This window comes from Myotis lucifugus, unplaced genomic scaffold, assembly GCF_000147115.1.
Source record: "Myotis lucifugus unplaced genomic scaffold, Myoluc2.0 scaffold_262, whole genome shotgun sequence".
NCBI classification, from domain to species: domain Eukaryota; kingdom Metazoa; phylum Chordata; class Mammalia; order Chiroptera; family Vespertilionidae; genus Myotis; species Myotis lucifugus.
Genome location: NW_005871310.1, coordinates 1,116,707 through 1,133,471, shown reverse-complemented (window position 1 = coordinate 1,133,471; position 16,765 = coordinate 1,116,707). Strand labels below are relative to the sequence as shown.

At 55.6% G+C, this 16,765-nt stretch overlaps 2 protein-coding genes across 6 annotated transcripts in view; both read right to left on the bottom strand.

Annotated features, from left to right (window-relative positions):
- MYO1C (myosin IC) overlaps positions 1 to 3,569 on the bottom strand; it is a 21,754-nt gene extending 18,185 nt beyond the window's left edge. The window contains exon 1 of the mRNA XM_014464729.2: positions 3,298 to 3,569. Coding sequence (XP_014320215.1) covers positions 3,298 to 3,372 — 75 coding nt within the window. The 5' untranslated portion in view covers positions 3,373 to 3,569. The remainder of the gene's footprint in view (positions 1 to 3,297) is intronic.
- A 2,191-nt stretch (positions 3,570 to 5,760) lies between these two features.
- INPP5K (inositol polyphosphate-5-phosphatase K) overlaps positions 5,761 to 16,765 on the bottom strand; it is a 17,656-nt gene continuing 6,651 nt past the window's right edge. For 2 of the 5 annotated variants that reach the window (XM_006099187.3, XM_014464727.2), the window contains exons 4-12: positions 15,906 to 16,022; positions 15,382 to 15,557; positions 14,731 to 14,842; positions 13,889 to 13,998; positions 8,762 to 8,948; positions 7,776 to 7,913; positions 7,445 to 7,528; positions 7,205 to 7,309; positions 5,761 to 7,008 (exon numbers count right to left, since the gene is read on the bottom strand). In XM_006099187.3, the coding sequence (XP_006099249.1) occupies positions 6,949 to 7,008; positions 7,205 to 7,309; positions 7,445 to 7,528; positions 7,776 to 7,913; positions 8,762 to 8,948; positions 13,889 to 13,998; positions 14,731 to 14,842; positions 15,382 to 15,557; positions 15,906 to 16,022 (1,089 nt within the window). In that variant the 3' untranslated portion in view covers positions 5,761 to 6,948. The remainder of the gene's footprint in view (positions 7,009 to 7,204; positions 7,310 to 7,444; positions 7,529 to 7,775; positions 7,914 to 8,761; positions 8,949 to 13,888; positions 13,999 to 14,730; positions 14,843 to 15,381; positions 15,558 to 15,905; positions 16,023 to 16,765) is intronic. The other 3 variants (XM_014464726.2, XM_023762785.1, XM_014464728.2) reach the window with 3 other exon arrangements.

Below are 16,765 nucleotides of genomic sequence, written 5' to 3'. Positions count from 1 at the left end.
GACCAGCCCCACCAGCCCGCCCCGCCTCCCTGGACGGAAGCGCTAGAGGGGAGAGAGGTGTTCGAGGCAGGGGACCGAGGGTGTGAGAACCAGGGGCATCCTGCGTTCTGAGTCCCCAGCCAAGCCATGAGTCTGTATTGTTATTCCCATTCTACAGACGGGGAAACAGGCTGGGCAGATGAATGTCTTGTTTAAGATTTCAGGACTAGTAAAAGGAGGGGTGGGATTGGAACCAGGAACTCTAGCACTCACTAGTCACTCAGGGCTGCCCTGAAGGAGTGAGACCGGTTTAGGGCTGGCAGATTTCCAAACTTATTTGTAAGGATTAATAGGTGTGACCTTTCTCAGTGACCGCATGACTGCAGTGCCCAGTACACCTGTTGGTGTGGTGCTGCTATTGACATGTAGACTTTAGGAGTAGCAGCGAGGGAGTGTGGGCCACGGTCTTTGAGCTCCTAGCATGGCCCTGGACCTAGGGGCTGGGGTGTAGCCATGGCCTCTGAGTAACCTAGGACTCATTTTCCAAGGCTGCTTCTGGGTCTCCTCCCACCTGGGAGATGTTTCCAGCAAACCTGGAGCATCCAGTGCCATTTACCTAGTATGGGCCAGGTGCCCCCAAGTCTGACCTCTGGAGAAGCGGGGAGGTCAATGGGCAACCTCAAATGCTCCCCCCAGCCCAGGGCCAGGGCCACGGCCACGCCAGCCTGGAATGGGTGCTCTGAGCCTCCCCCCGCCCCCCCAGATCACTGCTATAAGTGTATTTTCACTGAGGCAGCCGCAAGGCCAGTTGTGGCAGTGGAAAGAACCATAGCCTATCTCACCCCAAGTGCAGTGCTGGGAACAGAACAGGTGCTCAATTTATATTTATCAAACACATTTTAGGTCTGGGCCCAGGCAGCCCCACCCAGGACTGTTCCAGGCTCAAGGGAACTGTTGTGAGGGGACTTGGGGAGGAATGGGAGCGACTTAGGGGCTCTACCTGATTGCTCACAGGGTCCCAGTCAACTCTAGCTCCAGAACCACGGGCCTCTGGCCTGCCAGACACCCCTCCCTCGGGGTCCAGCAGAAGAAAACAGAGTACCTTGCCTCCTGACCTACCCTCCTTGGTCAACATCCTCTATGTAGAGAGGAGGGAGGCACCTGGCACCGCCACCTGGCATCAAAAGGCCCGCCCTTCCTCCACTCCTCCCAGGAGTCACCACCTGCTAAAACCTTTCCTCTGCTCCCCCCTCACCGTTCCACTCCCGGACCAGGCAGCAGCCTCCAAACTGGCCTCGCTGCCTTCCTCCTGTTAATCCATTTTCCCACAGCAGCCTGTGGTATTTACAAACACAGTCCGATCAATTAGCACTTCAGGTTAATAGAGTGAAGGTTTATAGGGCACCGGTCCATGTGCCAAGCTGGTACCTCACACCCACTGCTTCTTGCAATATGGACTCCAGCGGGCCTCCCCGTCCCGACTGCCCGCACGCTCCTGTGTGGCCCTCTCCAGTCCTTTCGCGCCCCATGCCTCACCGCCACACACAGCCAGCATGAGCTCCCTCCACCCTGCCACCAGCTGCTACACGTGGTTCTCTAAGCCGCCTTTGCACCTGCAATTTCCTTGGCCCTCGCTGCACTTCCCCTTCCCAACTGACGGACTCTTAGTCATCCTTGAAGACTCAGCTCAGTTATCACCGCCTCCAGAACCCCTTTCGGACTCCTCCACACACAGCCCCTGCTTTATCGCATGGCGCTCTAATCGCGGGTACCCTGGCCAGTCTCTCCCAGAAGCAGCTCTTGCCTGGAGCACACACCCGACCCGGCGCAGCGGGGCTCAGCACCCCCTTGTCGCCGCCTGAGTAAATGAATGAGTCAGTGAGCCAACCGGGTGAGCAGGCGGCCAGGGCGCGCGGGCAGCGGAGTCAGGCCGCGGGCCGGCCGCTCATTGTCTCATTCATCTCCAAGCCCCCCGCCCGCCACACTCACTCTAGTCCTGGCGCGGCCGGGCCCAGGGGGCGGGGAAACGGGAAGGGGCGGGGCGCAGGCGGCTTCCCCGGAACCCAGAGGCAGAGCCTGGCCAAAGGGCTTGCGGGGTGCCCGCGCCTGGAGGGACCCCGGCCACCTTTCCCCGCCCTCCCCTTCCCCACAGGAATCTTAAGTCTCCGCGGGGCCCAGCCCTGGCGCCACCGGGTCCTGGGATCCCGCCTGGGCCGGGCCAAGCCGACCCTCGGCCCCAGCGACCGCCGCTTCCCGCACGGTAGCTCCGGGTAGTCTCGGCGCCCGGTCGCCCGCCCTTTCCCCCGTCCCGCCCGCCCGCGGGGGCCTCCCGGGGCCATGAGGCTGCGGCCCGCCCCGCGCCCGTGCCCAGCGTACCCACCGGCTCGGCGCTTTCGGTGTGCGGGCGGGGGCCAGGCTGGGCGGCGTGGCCGGCTCTGGAGTCCGCGGCCCTGGCACGTTCTCCCCGCCCAGGGCCCGCCCGGGGCCGGGCCGCTGCCTGTCGTCATCCCGGGCAGGGCCCAAACCGAGGCGCGCGCGCGCGCACCCTGCTGCCCGGCCCCGCCCCGGGCCGCCAGTCCCGTCCAGGTCCTGACCCCCGGCCCTGGTCCGCGGAGACTTGGTGCCGCACACTCCGCCACCAGGTCCCAGGACGAGGCGTGCACACAAACACACCGCACACCCTACAACTCTCACTCTCCCCCCCCCCCCCCCCCAAAGAAAACCCAGCCCTTTCGCTGCAAAGCTGGGTGGGTGCGTCTGATGGGGTTCTCCTTCACCATCCTAGGGCCCCTTTCCACCCCCACAGCAAAACCAACCCTCCTCTTGGGGCAGAGCCAGATCGGTTCTTCCCCATTTGTGACTGCCTCTCTCCCTTCACCCCCAGTTCAGCCCGAGCTACTGTTCTGAGCTGGCACTGCTTTGGGCCCACGGGAACGGGAAGACATTAACTGAGCCTGTGCTATGCGCCCGGAGCTTTGCATGCACTAGTCCTTTGACCTCAGAGCAGCCCTGTCACCTACGTGCTGTTATGCCCAGTTCGTAGCCCAGCCCACTGAGAATCAGGGAGCAGGAGGAGAAGGGATTCGAACCCAGAGTCCCACTTTGAAAAGTCCTGCTCCTAGTGATGGTTAATAGTGGCGCTTAAAACCTTTCCCCTTCCTTCCATTTACCCCTCTTGTCCAGTCCCCTCCTGTTCTGCCAAGGATCAGAACCCCTCCCCACTGCTCACCTCTTTCCGAAGAGGTTTGCTTGAAAGAGGGCTGTGGGCCCTGGGGAGACACTGCCACCCTTCCTCCCACCCACAGCATCCCGGCTTACAAGTTTGCAGGGCCTGTGGGGATGAACCACACGGATGATCTCCCCGGTGGGGATCAGCTCCACTTGCAGCGCCATTCCGCCTGTGGATTGCCAGCGTGCTGGGCACTGGGGCTTCTGGGCAAAGGCCTGCCGCCCGCCCGCTGGCTATAGCGGTTCCTGCAGCCAGGAATCTGGTCTCACACTGGGATGGCCACTTGGTTCAGCTTCAACTCCAGCCCCAGGGGATGTGTCTGGTCCAGCTCCTCAGGACACAGCTGGAGCAGCCCAGGTCTGATTGGGAGGCCTCTTGGCCCAGAGGGTTGGGGCAGGAAGAGGAGGGGCTGAGTGATGGAGGAAATGCCTGTTGTCCCAGGTAACCAGAGCCGCTGATAGAGCCACCCCTGGGGTACCCTGGGCTCTAGGTCAGAGGGTAGGCGGCCTTTCCCCACAGCAGCTCTATGGCTGGGCCTCTCCCCCTACCCTCGCTGGTGTCTGCTGGAGAGCACACTGACCACTCCCCAAATCAAAACGCACATCCTGTCCTAAGCCAAGAGGATCCATCAGTAGGCACTGCCCCTCCTGCATGCAACCCCCACCCCCCTGCCATTTGCCTGCCTCCCACAGCAGCACATGAGCCCCTTGAGTTTGAAAGGCCAGGGCTGCTGGGGGCTGGCCATATTGGGAAGAGGGGGTTGGCTGGCTGGAGAGGCAGGGGGACACTGTGACAAGCCCCCTGTTCCACCCTCCTCTGGAGCCTCAACCACGTGGGACGTCGATGCCTGGGTTCCTTGGCTGTGGGCAGCCTTAGGCCTGCTGGCTCCTTACTTTCCCATTAGCACCCTCAGGTGCCCCCCACCCTGAATGTTCCTGTTTTTCTGTCTTCATTGTTGCTAAATCACAGCTGACACTTTCCTGGCCTGGGATCGAGCCCTTGGGTCTCCAGCCATTCCTTACGGAAGTGAGAAGGGGAAGTGGATGGGGGAAAGTGACCTTTCAGCGGGAAGGCTGGCATGGGAGGGTGAAGTCCAGCAATGGGCAGTCACCTTCCCCCAGGCACTCTTCCCTTCCCTCTCACAGCCCCGCCCGCCCAGGAAAGACCAGCAGAGCTTCCTTCCTTCCTCCAGGAAGCACATCCATCCAGGGCAGGCTCATCCCCGGCAGCCACACAATGGCCCTTATCAGCGGCGGAGCCAGGCACAGACCCAGCGCACACCAAGTCTCACATATTTCCTGTTTCCACCCAGTGGGTCAGGGCTGGGCCCAGAGCGGCCATATCCTGACTGCGGCCAAGAGGAGGGAAAGCACTCCCCCTTCCCCTCCCGCCTCTCAATCCCTGCTGGACTCATGCCTGCCAGGCTAGGAGGGTTCTGCCACGAGAAGGCAGAAGGCGGAGCTGTGAGAGGGAAGGGCAGTGAAGACTTAGGGGGCAGGGGGAGGTGGGCATGTCAAGGACAAGCTTGCTCCACAAAGAGGAGAGACAGGGGACCCCTGGACTCAGTAGCCCTGGAGATGCAGCCCCAGGGCCTCAGTAATCATGAGGTAGGTAGAGTGTTACTTCGGGTGTTTGTGTGTGTTCTTTCACACACAAACATAGTTGTGAATAGGTGCATTATTTGTATTTTACAGACAATTGAGACTGTGGGTAGAGATAGAACTTTGATTCACACTGGTCTAACCCCTGTGTCTCTCGTCCTGCATGCTACCACAGCTGCCTCCATCGTCCCACTTCCGAGCTGTGGTCTGACAAATGAAGGGTAGTGACAGCACCCACGATGGTGGTGCGTGTGAGAAGGAATGAAGTGGGCAAGTGCAAGGGTTCAGGGTTCTTCATGTGTGTGTGTGTATTGGGAGCAGGGATAGAGGTTACCATGGGAACTTCTGGGTAGGGAGCAGAAAGAAGAGATGGTGATGACTTTTTTTGTTAAGCCTCATGCAAGGATATTTTTCCCATTGATTTTTAGAGTGGAAGGGATGGATAGAGACAGAATCATAGATGTGAGAGAGACACATCGATTGGTTGCCTCCCACACGCCAGAGGCCAGGGATGGAACCTGCAACCAAGGTATGTGTCCTTGACCTGGGGCCCTTGTCCCAGGCCCACGCTCCAACCACGGAGCCAAACTGGCTAGGGCGATGGCGACATTTTTGGATAGCTTAACTCAGGACCAAGGAGCAAAAGTAAGATCTGAGAGAGCGGCAGGTGAAGAGGGATGAGCCAGTCAGAGCAGAGAAAGCACCTTTTCTGGAGTCATCAGTTCTAAGAAACCCATTCTGTTTAGCAGTGCCCAATAGCATGCCTCAAGTGGGCCAAGGACCCAGAGGGCCACTGTGCCAGACCCTCATCCCATTCCCACCCCGGCAACATCTGTTACTCTCAGACACACAAAGGCTGGTCTGGATCTATAGGACCCTCATCCTGGAGTCTAGCAAGGGCCCATCACTAGGTACCCCTTCCCACCACCATGAAGGAGTCACACACAAGTGTAAAAGCCACGTTTCTAATTATCCCCCGATGTAACAGACAACACAGAGAACCAAGGCCCGCTAGGGGCCAGTTCCCGATGGTACACACGGCTCCAGGGTGGAGTATGGAATGCAGAGCAGCTGGAGTGATTCTCAGTTTCCGGTTGCAGGGCTTATGTGACAGTCACAGAGCAGGCTCCCTGAGTATCTTTTCCTGGGAGAGGGCCGGTGAGTCACCAGTGGCTGGAGGCAAGTGGTAGGAGTAGGAAGAGCCATGTCCACAGCACTGGAGAATGCTCCCTGAAGACGCCCAGGGCCAGATTCTCCAAAACGTCTTATTCCAGCCTTCCTCTCTGCCCGCCCCCACCTCTAGGTCCCAGGTGGTCTAGAGAGAGGGCAGGTTTCTGGTTAATGACTTCAGGCAAGGGTGGGGGCAGATGAGCTCGACTGGACAAAGACCACCGTGGAACAACCTGCTAGCCCTTCACAAGATGGCAGGTTGGGGGCATGATCCACCAGCAGAAGTGAACCTGGATCCAATTCTCTGCTCAGGTCCTGGAACGTCGTGGGTCACACTCCCTGGGTACAGGTGGACACCCAACCTGTCCACAACCCCCACATAAGAGCCTGGATAAAGGGGCCCCTCCATCCTGCCCACTCAGTCATACTGCTTCTGTTCAAAGACCTTCTTCCCGTCCCTCAGGGAGACAGGCAATGAGATGCCAAGACTCCTGGAACCCAGCGCTTCTTGCACCAACCAGTCTATGGAGCCTGTACAAATGTGAGCATCCCCCCTCCCCCCAGCAGCCTGAGGCCCAGGATGGTGTGACAAGAATGCAGGCCTGTGCCAGATGGGGCATGTGCCTGGCAGGCCTGCTTGGGCAGGACTGGAAGTGTGTGTGGGGAAAAGCAAGAAATGAGATGCAAGCTGGAGGGTCCCGCCCACACCCAGTGGACAGCCCCCAGGTAGGTCTTCACTGTTGACAAATTAGCTGGTTTCAATCATCTCAGCAAAAAACCTGTATTTGAGTGGCCAATTCCCGAGATCTGGACTGGAGAGAGCAAAGGAGTATGGCTAGAACTCCCCTGGGAGGGGAAGGGTACTTGCTGCCGCCTCAGGGGGCTGGCTGGGCCCCCAGCACTCCTGGAAGTGGTGAGCAGAGCTGGCCGCCCGCTCTGGCCTCCGCCCTGGATTCCCCTCATCTAGGCTCAGATCTGTGGTTGGACTTCACCCAGTGGGTCCTCCTCCAAGAAGGCTTGAGGCTGGATCTGTGGGGATGAGACAGGCAGTGAGTGGAAGGGGAAAGACCAGGTTTTCCTCCGCTGTTCCATCACTGGTATTCCCCAACTGCTGCAGCACCAGGTACCGGTTGGCTCCTAGGCCTGTGGCCTCAGGGAATGGAGGAGGGGCTCAAGCTCAAGTCCTCTGTGTCCCTTTCCCGTTACCCCACCACGTTACTGTTACCTTGAACGGATTGCTTATCCCCACCACGGAATGTAGACTGTTGCTATAGTAACAGAGGAGAAACTGATCTTCAGTCTCCGGGATATCGCTGATGTTGATATAAACCTGGAGGGGAAGGTGGACAGGAATGGGGTCAGTTCCAGGGCCCTGAGTCCCACCCAGCTCTTAGCAACTAGTTATCCAGCAGCCAAGCCCGCCTGCTGAGATGTGGAATACCTATCTTAGGAAAGGGGCAGGTACCTGGTTCAACCGGTCGTTGAAGGAAACCTGGTTGTCCCTGACCCAGACATAGGACACGTAGTCATTAATGTGGCGAAACCCCACCTGTGGGAGGCGGGATTGGGCGGTCAGTAGTCTGGGAGGACACAGGACCTACAGCAAATCCTAAGGAGAGGGTGGTCTCATTCCTAGGTTTGGCTATCATACTGTATACCCACCCCTTCACTGCCAGCCCCTAGATGTTCTTTAGTCTCTGTGTCCAGCTCCCACGAGCCCTCAGGATGGATAAACTAGAAGGGGGGGGGGGTCGGGGAGGGGGTTGATGGCTTCCCAGCCTCGCCCACCACATCACCTTGTACAGTCCAATCCAGTCCCAGGGGCTGCTGGGGAAGTCTGGGGTGAAAGAGTAGTTGATAAGCAGAGCATTCTCCATGGTCCACAGGCCCTCTGGCATCAGGGAGATCAGTGGGACAGATACCAATGGCTTCAGCTACACACAGGGATAGGAAAGGGGTTGAAAACCCATAGCATCGTTCCCTTCTCTGAGATAAATGTCCTTATTGCGCCCTTCCAACGCGTAAGGGTCAGAGGAGGGCACCGGGGTGGGGGGCATAGAATGCTAGAGAAAGTAGCAGACCTTGGCTGGCCAGCTGGAAGGAGAAAGGACCAAAGGCTTGTCAGGGGTCACTGGTCCTGGCAGGAGGGACAGAGCTGAGGGTCAGGTGGGTAACCAAGCAGAGAGTCCAGTGCTGGGGGGTGAGAGTGGGGGAAATTGCTAACAGGTTTAAGGAGCCAGGTAGCTGTTCTCAGACCTTCGGGGTTCCTGCCCAAAGACCCAAATTCAGTTTTTCAGGGGAAGGGTGCATGTGGTAGGAACAGCTGTAGGTGTGTAGAAAGAACAAATGGTGTAAAGACAGACAAACCAGTATGAAAAGGTGAGGGCAGTCAGCAACTCAAAGGTTAACACTGACTTGGTCATTAGATGGCAAAATACAAGGATGGAGGGAGCTCCCTTTGCAACCTGATCCAGATAGGTTCAGACAAAAAGGAAGTCCAACTTCACATAGTAGGTAATAAGCATAATGGAACTCAGCCCCGAGGGATAGTACCAAGAGGAAATGGAAACCTATTCACACAGGGTTTGAGCCGTTTGTGACAGGCAGAGCCATCAACAGCTCCTAAGCGCAGGGACACCTGACCTGGGAGGAAAGGCAATCATGTCTCCCTACAGGACTCCCCCGGGGGATCTGCTGACATTAGAATCCAGGGCTGGAGGGTTTGGGGATGTGCCCAGCATGGCTGCTCCTCTGCCAAGTGCTGGGCAGCCCGGAAGTTCACCTCCAAGTCAAAGGTGCCGGTGACAGGTTTATGGTCACTGATGGTGTACATCATGTGGCTGATGTAGCTCCTCAGAGACAGGGAGAGGTGGGGGGCCGGCCGCCTTGGGGTACAGGAGTCAGTGTGGGGCTGCCGCTTCAACCTCCATAGGATACGGTCAGTCCACGCAGGCTTGCGTTTTTTCTCACTGGGGTGGGGGGAGAGGAAGAACGGAGAGAGAAGAAATGCTATTTTTGTCTTCTTCTCTATTCAATTACTATTTTAAGTAAACATTTTAAGTTTTACTTAAACTTCAATAGCAATACAGTTTTCTAGCAATAGATGCAGAACAGTGTCTCGATGGTGAACCCCCATCCGACTCTAGGATCAGAGTGCAGCTGGGGAAGGTTCTGCCCTGTTAAGGTTCCAGGCTGGTGAACACGTGGCGGGCCTGGAGAAGGCATGGAAAGTCCTGGCCCTTTCCCCAGACCTTGCCCCGAGTATCTCCTCCACTTGCCTGTTCTGGAATGACATCCAGTTTTAAAAGGTAAAAAGGCTATGTGCCCTTGGGCAAGTGACCTCATCACTCTAAGCCTTGATTTCTTCGACTCTAAGATGGGTTGATAATAGCACTTACTTCAAAGAATCTTTGTGAAGATTAAATAAATTAAGGTGCGTCAAGGGAGTGGTCAGGAAGTGGCGACTGCGTAAACCACACCTGCTTGGGCCTTCTTGGGCTGTTTCAACTCTTCACTCTTCTGAGGAGTGTTCCGAGGACACGGGAATGTGGTATTTCCATCCCAGAGACTACAGACACCGAGTCTTGGACATTCCGTGCCCAACAATGCTTAACACTTGGTAATAAACCACAGGAATGTACCACTATCCCTTTCAAAGCATTCCCCCTCCCCAACTTCCCTCAGAGTTAAGAGCCCAGACTTGCTGTCACGTCAGAATCCTCCCAAGGACTGACCACAGCCTGTCTCTCCTTCCCCCTCGGTTCCTCTTAGCCTGTCTCCCTTTCCTCCTCTTCCAGGCTCTGGTCCAGGCTCATCCCTGGCCACCTGTAGGACTCATTCTTTCAACCAGATTTACTGAGCCCTCATCATGTGCCGGGCCAACTGGGGATCCGAGAAATGAGAACGACCAGGTCCTGGAGGAGCTCGTTTGACAAACAAATGACAAGAAACAAACTGGCAAAATAAATGTGTCCTAATCAAATATTGCATATATTCCCCCGTTTCTAATAATAGTAGAGCTAAGCATGGGGTCCTTCTGTGCATTAGGCACTGTGACAGGTGTCTCGAAGGCTGTTCTAGTCCTTCCAACACTGGAAGAATGTTACAGATCACACTTTCCTCCCTCACAGGACTCTGAAGTTCAGAAAGGTCACCCTGTCCAGGTGGAGGCGGGATGCTTGCCAGGTCGGCTGTCTGAAGTCTGCACTCCCTCCACAGCACTCCCGTCTGCTCCAGCCCCGCTGTGGCCAGTCACAGCTGCCAGGACTGCCTCCCACGTGTGCTGCAGCGTGCATTACCTGGACGGCTTCACTCATGCTTTCTGGCTGAATGGTCATGACTGAATAGAAGAACTGTTTCTGGAGATTAGTATGTCTTGACTTTCAAAATACTAAAACAAGTAGATCTGCAAGATTCTCTCTGTTTAAGAACCTATAAAACTGGGCCAATTGCCCAGCTGGTGTGGTTCAGAGGTTGAGTGTCGACCTATGAACTAGGAGGTCACAGTTCAATTCCCAGTCAGGGCACATGCCCTAGTTGTGGGCTCAGTCCCCGGTGGGGGGCGTGCAGAAGGCGGCTGATCAATGATTCTCATCATTGAGGTTTCAATCTCTCTCTCTCTCCCTCTCCCTTCCGCTCTGAAATCAATTAGATGACTTCCTAGTGTCTCACTGAACTCTGGACACAAGTCTTGACTAGACTGATCATAATACCCTCTGCTCATTGCCGAGTGGAGAGCTGACTGGGTTCATGTAACACAAGCCTCCTGCAATCCCGTACTTGAACAGGATTTCCCGCCCTCAGCCCTTTCACCCGCCCTGTAATGGAGCTGACCTCGGTTCTCATTACATCTTGGCTCCAGGACGCTACCGTGGCTGAGCAAAGCTCTCCCATGCCCAGCTCTCCCACAACTCGCTCCGTTACTTTGCACAGCTGGGTCAGGCTCCACTCAAGGTGCCTCTCATCAGTGCTGCTGACCGACGAGAATGCCTGTCCTTCTTCCTGCCAAACTCTGCTGCCTTCTTGACAACTCAGATGGATCCTCCCTCGCCACAGCTTCCACCTCCTTCCGCACTTCCGCATAGAGTTTGGGAACCTTCAGTCTGCCAACACGTGGACTTGATAGTGTTTATTTGGGTCTCTTGCTATGGGAGGGTCCCTCTACTAGACTGGCTGCTCCTTAAACACTGTGTCTTTCCATTTCATCTTTTCGGACCCCCAATTTAAACGTATGCCAGGCACCATGCTACATCCCAGGAAGGGTCATAAGTCAGATCCTATCTTTGCACTCTGAGCATTCACAGTACAGTAGAAAGGCACACTGTGTCTTAAAAGCAGCATGGAAAGCATAAGGCTTTCGGCAGCATAAGGGCAGGAGAGAACTCTCAGGGAGACGGGGAGTGGTCAGGGAAGGCTTCCTAGTAGAGATGATGTCTGAACTGGTTCTCAGGACGAACACCGGTCTGATTAGATAGGAATGTTTCTGCTCCCTAATGGGGCTCAGGCCCTGGCCACAGGGGAACTCCTATAATGTCCTCCCACCCTTTCCTGGAGTCACACAGATTCAAGTTCAAACTCTTGCTCAATCACTTACTGTTACCATCCTACTTAGGTATTCCAAGACTCAGTTTCCTTATTTGTAAGAAGTCAGTAACAACAGTTTACCTAATGAGGATACGGTAAATTAAGTGATGCAGGCAAAGGTGCGCCATAATGTCAAGCACAATGTGGACTGTATCTCTGCTGTGGAAATAAGTATCTCCTCCTCCTCAGCAAGGCTTTGGTGTTCCCACCCTGTCCTCCTTTCTGCTGCTATTGGCAAAACTAGCTGTGAATTCAGAGGTACTGTGGGCTAAAGGAAAGCACTGTGAGCCGAGTCCCGAGAATCCGGTCTCAGCCCCAGCTCCGCCATCATTGGCTAAGCCAGCTGGGGAAGTCCTTTAACCTCTCTGAGTCTCTCTACCCAATCTCAGTCCCTGCCAACTGCAGCCCAGACCCAGCTGTTTGCAATAACTTCCGTTCAGTCTCCGGGTGCTTTCCCTACCATACCTGGGGGTGGGGGCGAAGGGACACCTGGCTACCTGGCCTGTGAGCAGCTCTCTTCCTGATGGCAAGGGAGGTTTAGAGTCAATTGGAGGAGGGTCTCACCAAGGCCTCAGAATTCCCAGGGCTCTCTTTTCCAATGGATGGTGGGGAGACTGGCAGTCTCCCTAAGCTGTGACCTGGGCCAGCCGAGACTGCCCTCTTACCTCCTTTCTGGCGCTTGACTGCCTTGGCTCAACCCTGTTCGTGTCCATGCCCTCTTCTTGTGTGCATTGCCCAGGCCATGACCCCATTCCATCTTGCTCCACACTCCTGAAATGGCTCCCCCGCTCCCCATTTCTTGGCGGGGACACTGGCTCTGCCGTGCCACTGCTAGCTCTCGGCCAGCAGTTCTACCTCTCGCCCTGGCCTGGATGTGGAGATCCCTATTCACCCCTAAATCCAAGAGGCCTGGGGTGCTCTGGAGGATCTCCTATCTCCCTCAAAAAACAGTCCTGATAGGAGAGATAAATGAAGAAGCTGTTCCAAGTGAAACACCAAACCTCGTAACATGTAAGGGGTTATTCTTTTTCTTTCCCTGCCCTAAGTTGGACAGGGACCTCTTGCCAGAACTGCGTTTGCCCCTTTCCCTAAGTCTAAGGTTTTGGTGGTGACCTGGCCCCTTCTCAGCTTCTTAGAAAGGTTTTCAGTAAAATGATCGGGTAGTTCAGCTGGTTAGACCGTAGTCCCAATACACCAAGGTTGTGGGTTTGATCTCTGGTCAGGGCACATACAAGAAGCAACCAATGAATGCATAAATGAGTGGAACAACAAATCGATGCTTCCCTTTCTCCCTTTCTCTCTCAAATCAATAAATGAAAATTTGTAAAAAAAACTATAAAGATTTTTGCCCTGGCCAGTTTTGCTCAGTGGATAGAGCGTTGGCCTGCGGACTGAAGGGGGGTCCCAGGTTCGATTCTGGTCAAGGGCACATGCCTGGGTTGCGGGCTCAATCCCAAGTGTGGAGTGTGCAGGAGGCAGCCCATCAATGATTCTCTCCCATCACTGATGTTTCTCTCTCTCTTCCTCTCTGAAATCAATAAAAATATAAAACAAAACAAAATAAAAAAACTATGAAGATTTTAAAAAACAACTATCACCCAAATACATAAATCTGAAAATAATGACAGCAGTTATCACAGTGCTCACTGGGTGCCAGGCACTAGGCTATACACATGCAAGGTCTCATCCAATCCTCAACCAAGGTGGGCACTGTTATCACCCCCATTTTATAGATGACAAAATCGAGCCTTAGATACCTTGGCCAAGGTCATGCAGCCGATGCAGAGCTGTGCTTCTAACTACTAGAAGCGCTGTCTCTATATTCCCCCCCATAAAATTCTCCAGTGATGACTACTACTTCTCCTTCCTAATAGTACCTGACCACCCACAGCTAGGGCAGGGGTACTTAATACCAGTAACTGGCTGAGCCAAGCCCCCCTCTGGGGAGGACCAGAAAGCCCTGGGGAGTCAGGGCAGGGGTTCCCAGAATACTGAAAAGCAGCCGCTCGCTCGTAAGTCAGGAACCAGCTGCCTCCTCTTCTTCTCTGGCCCCACCTGCCCTGCTAACCACCCGTCCTGGACAGCACTGGCTCCCCTGTCTGCTCTCTCTGAGGACAATCTGGGACAGCTCCCACAGCCAATGCCTCACAGCGGGTGAGAGGCACCATTCCTGGATCTAACCCTGCTTCCCTAACATTTCTACTCTGAGGCACTCCCAGTGTCACTAGGGACAGCACAGTCTGACTTCCCAGGCTCCCCATTTCCTCCTCACAGGCTAATTCCAGAACCAAGGTAGGCTGGTCCTCTACTGCCGGAGCCCCCTCACCTGGTGTCATAGTTGTTGGAGTTCTTATCAAACTTGTAGGTGGGCGGGAAGAGCAGGGGGCCCTCCTGGAACTCCCGGAGCAGTGTGTCGTATCTCTTGGCAATGCTGAGCTGCAGAGAAAGGCACAGTCCCATTTCCCAATGGTCCTGACCCCACGGCCAGCACCACACTCCATGGAAGGGATCAGCCATACGGTGAGGTAAGAGTCAAGCAATGCCACCTTGCTTCCCACAGCCCCAGTGGCCGCCTGCGCATCTCACCCACACCTCCAGAACAGCTGAATCCTTTGCACACATTACCCCGCAGTCCCAGGGGAGGCAGCTGCCTGCCACTTCCCAGTCCTTGGACTAGAGCAGCGGTCGCCAACAGGTGGTCCGCAGACCACTGGTGGTCTGTGAGGTCCAAAAGGTTGGCAACTGCTGGACTAGAGGGACCAAGCTTTAGATTCCATCTCTCTGGGAGCCACTAGCATGTATCAGAGGGGAGGCTGGGGTAGCCGGGTCCCCAAATGGGCCGTATCTCATCCTCTAGGAGGCAAGCCAGCCTGGGGATGGGAACGACGACAGGGATGCAAGAAGGTCGGTGCTCAACAGGCCAAAGGCCTTCTTTCTTCCTGTGATAAAGCACACCCCTTAGCTATATCCTGGTTTCTTCAAAAGGAGACCAGGCTGCCCCACCCCACCCCCAGTGTGAAGCCCTGTTAGAATCCTCCCTGCCTGGGCACAGGGATTTCAGGGGACTGGGAAAGGAGAAAAGCACGAGGGAACCTGAGCAATGCTCCCCACATTTCATGTTGGACCTCCACCCTGGGCTCAGCTCATCCCTCTGGAACCCCCTGATACCTGATCCTTCTCCCACAGGTCACTGTAGCACTGACTTTTCACGGCTTCCCGAACAAAGTGCAACCCAAAGTCCTCGATCCGAAAGTTCATGTCTCCGAACCAGATAATGAGGCTTCAGAAAGAAAAGGCAGCTGAGGTTTGTGATGAGGACAGAGAAGGGAGGAGCAACAGATGGCTCAAGCCTGCTCCCTCCAGGGGCTGCAGGCGAGAAGTCAGGTGCTGGGCGAGCACTAGGTGAAGACCAGGGCATAGGCCCAACAGGACTGTGCTCATGGCTCCTACCCCATTTCTAAGGTGAGGAGACCAGCCCCCAGGGCAAGTGGCAAATACAAGCAGGATCTGTCCCTCCCGCAACCGGCCACTGGGCAAGGCTGAGAACCAGCCCTTTGGACCACCCCAGGAACCACGGTTCTTGACCAGGGGTGTTCGGAAGTGTCCAGGGCTTCCAGGCAGGACAGAGGGGCCAGGGAAGGGGAAGGGGCCCCAGACCTCAGGCAGGCAAAGCTGGATAAGAGAGCAGATGGGTATCAGGGCGAGGCTGGGAGAAGAGCACACGTTGCCTCTGGCTGGGCAGCAGCGATGTGGCAGAGGACGCGGGCCTGGGCTGTGTGGGAGACAGGGCGGGGCGGCAGTTTGCAACTGCATGCTCACTCATGGTCCAGGATGTTGGGGATATCAGGTCCCTCAAAATTCTGCATCTCCAGGATCCAGTCAAAATGCTCCAGCCGCTGGTCATTGTTGGCCAGGTGCGGGGGTAGGTGGCAGTTGATGATGCTGACATAATAGCCATAAAGCTTCAGGCAGATGTTGACGCCCCCTTTGTTCCCCTGGTAGGACAAGTGGGTAGAAGGGTTGGGAGCTGCTCTGGGTAGGAAATACCTCTCTTTTCCCATCATAGACCCAAGGGGAGATGGTCACTCCTCCCACAGGCTTTCCCAGGGCCAGGCATTCAGCTTCCCAGGGCGAGCTCTCCATCCACAGAGCCCAGCTCACCTGGCCTGAGGTCTCAGGATACCAAGACCCCGGAGGCAGGAGCGTGGGTATGCAGGGCACTATACTGGGCAGAATGCCAAGATTCATTTTATCCCTTTTTCCATTTGTCCAGCTCTAAGGCCCCAGCCCTTCCCAGGCCAGGAGGCCTCCCAGTTCATGACCCACATAAGATCGGTCCTTACCCAGTACCCGAAGAGGCCAGTGGGCGTGGACTTAGCAGAGAGGATCTGGATAAAGGGCAAATGCTGACACTTGGCAAAGACCAGTAAGAGGAGCCCCTGCATGCGGACAGAGGAGACCTGCAGGACAGGGGAGGGTAATGGTCATTCACTTCCCTGCACAGGCCAAGTGTGTCCCTGCTGGCGCGGTGCTACAGATGCCCTCCCCCGGGGCTATGGTATCTCAGTTCAAGTCTCCGAGTTTCACTCCCTTTAGCTGCCAAATGATGCATTGTGGGAGCTGAGCAAGTTTGTTTCTGTTCCTGGACCTGGAGGTTGAGGACAGAGGAGGCAAGGCTGCCAAGGCACCATGCCATCAGGCGGGCAGCGACTCTTCAGTCCCAGCCCCAGGCATGCCTCGGCGCTCCTCTCACCGATGCCCTCCTGAGGTCCTCTGGGTCCTCTTGGGCCACCACTCCTGTGGGCCAGGGCCTCAAAGAGGAATGCAGCTATGCAGGGTAGTGGCTAAGGGCACTGACTTTCAAATCCTGGCTCGGGTTCTTAGTATTTGATACTGGACAAGTCTCTCAGCCTATTATCTCACTGAGAGAGCAGGAATCTATCTCACAGATACTGGAAGAATGAACTGGCAGCTATTATGTTTTGGTTTAAGGATTCTTTTTTAATTTTTATTTATATGTTTTCTTGATTTTTTACAGAGAGGAAGGGAGAGGGATAGAGAGTTAGCAACATCGATGAGAAGAGAAACATCAATCAGCTGCCTCCTGCACACTGCCTACTGCGGATGTGCCCGCAACCAAGGTACATGCCCTTGACTGGAATTGAACCTGGGACCCTTCAGTCTGCAGGCCGACACTCTATCC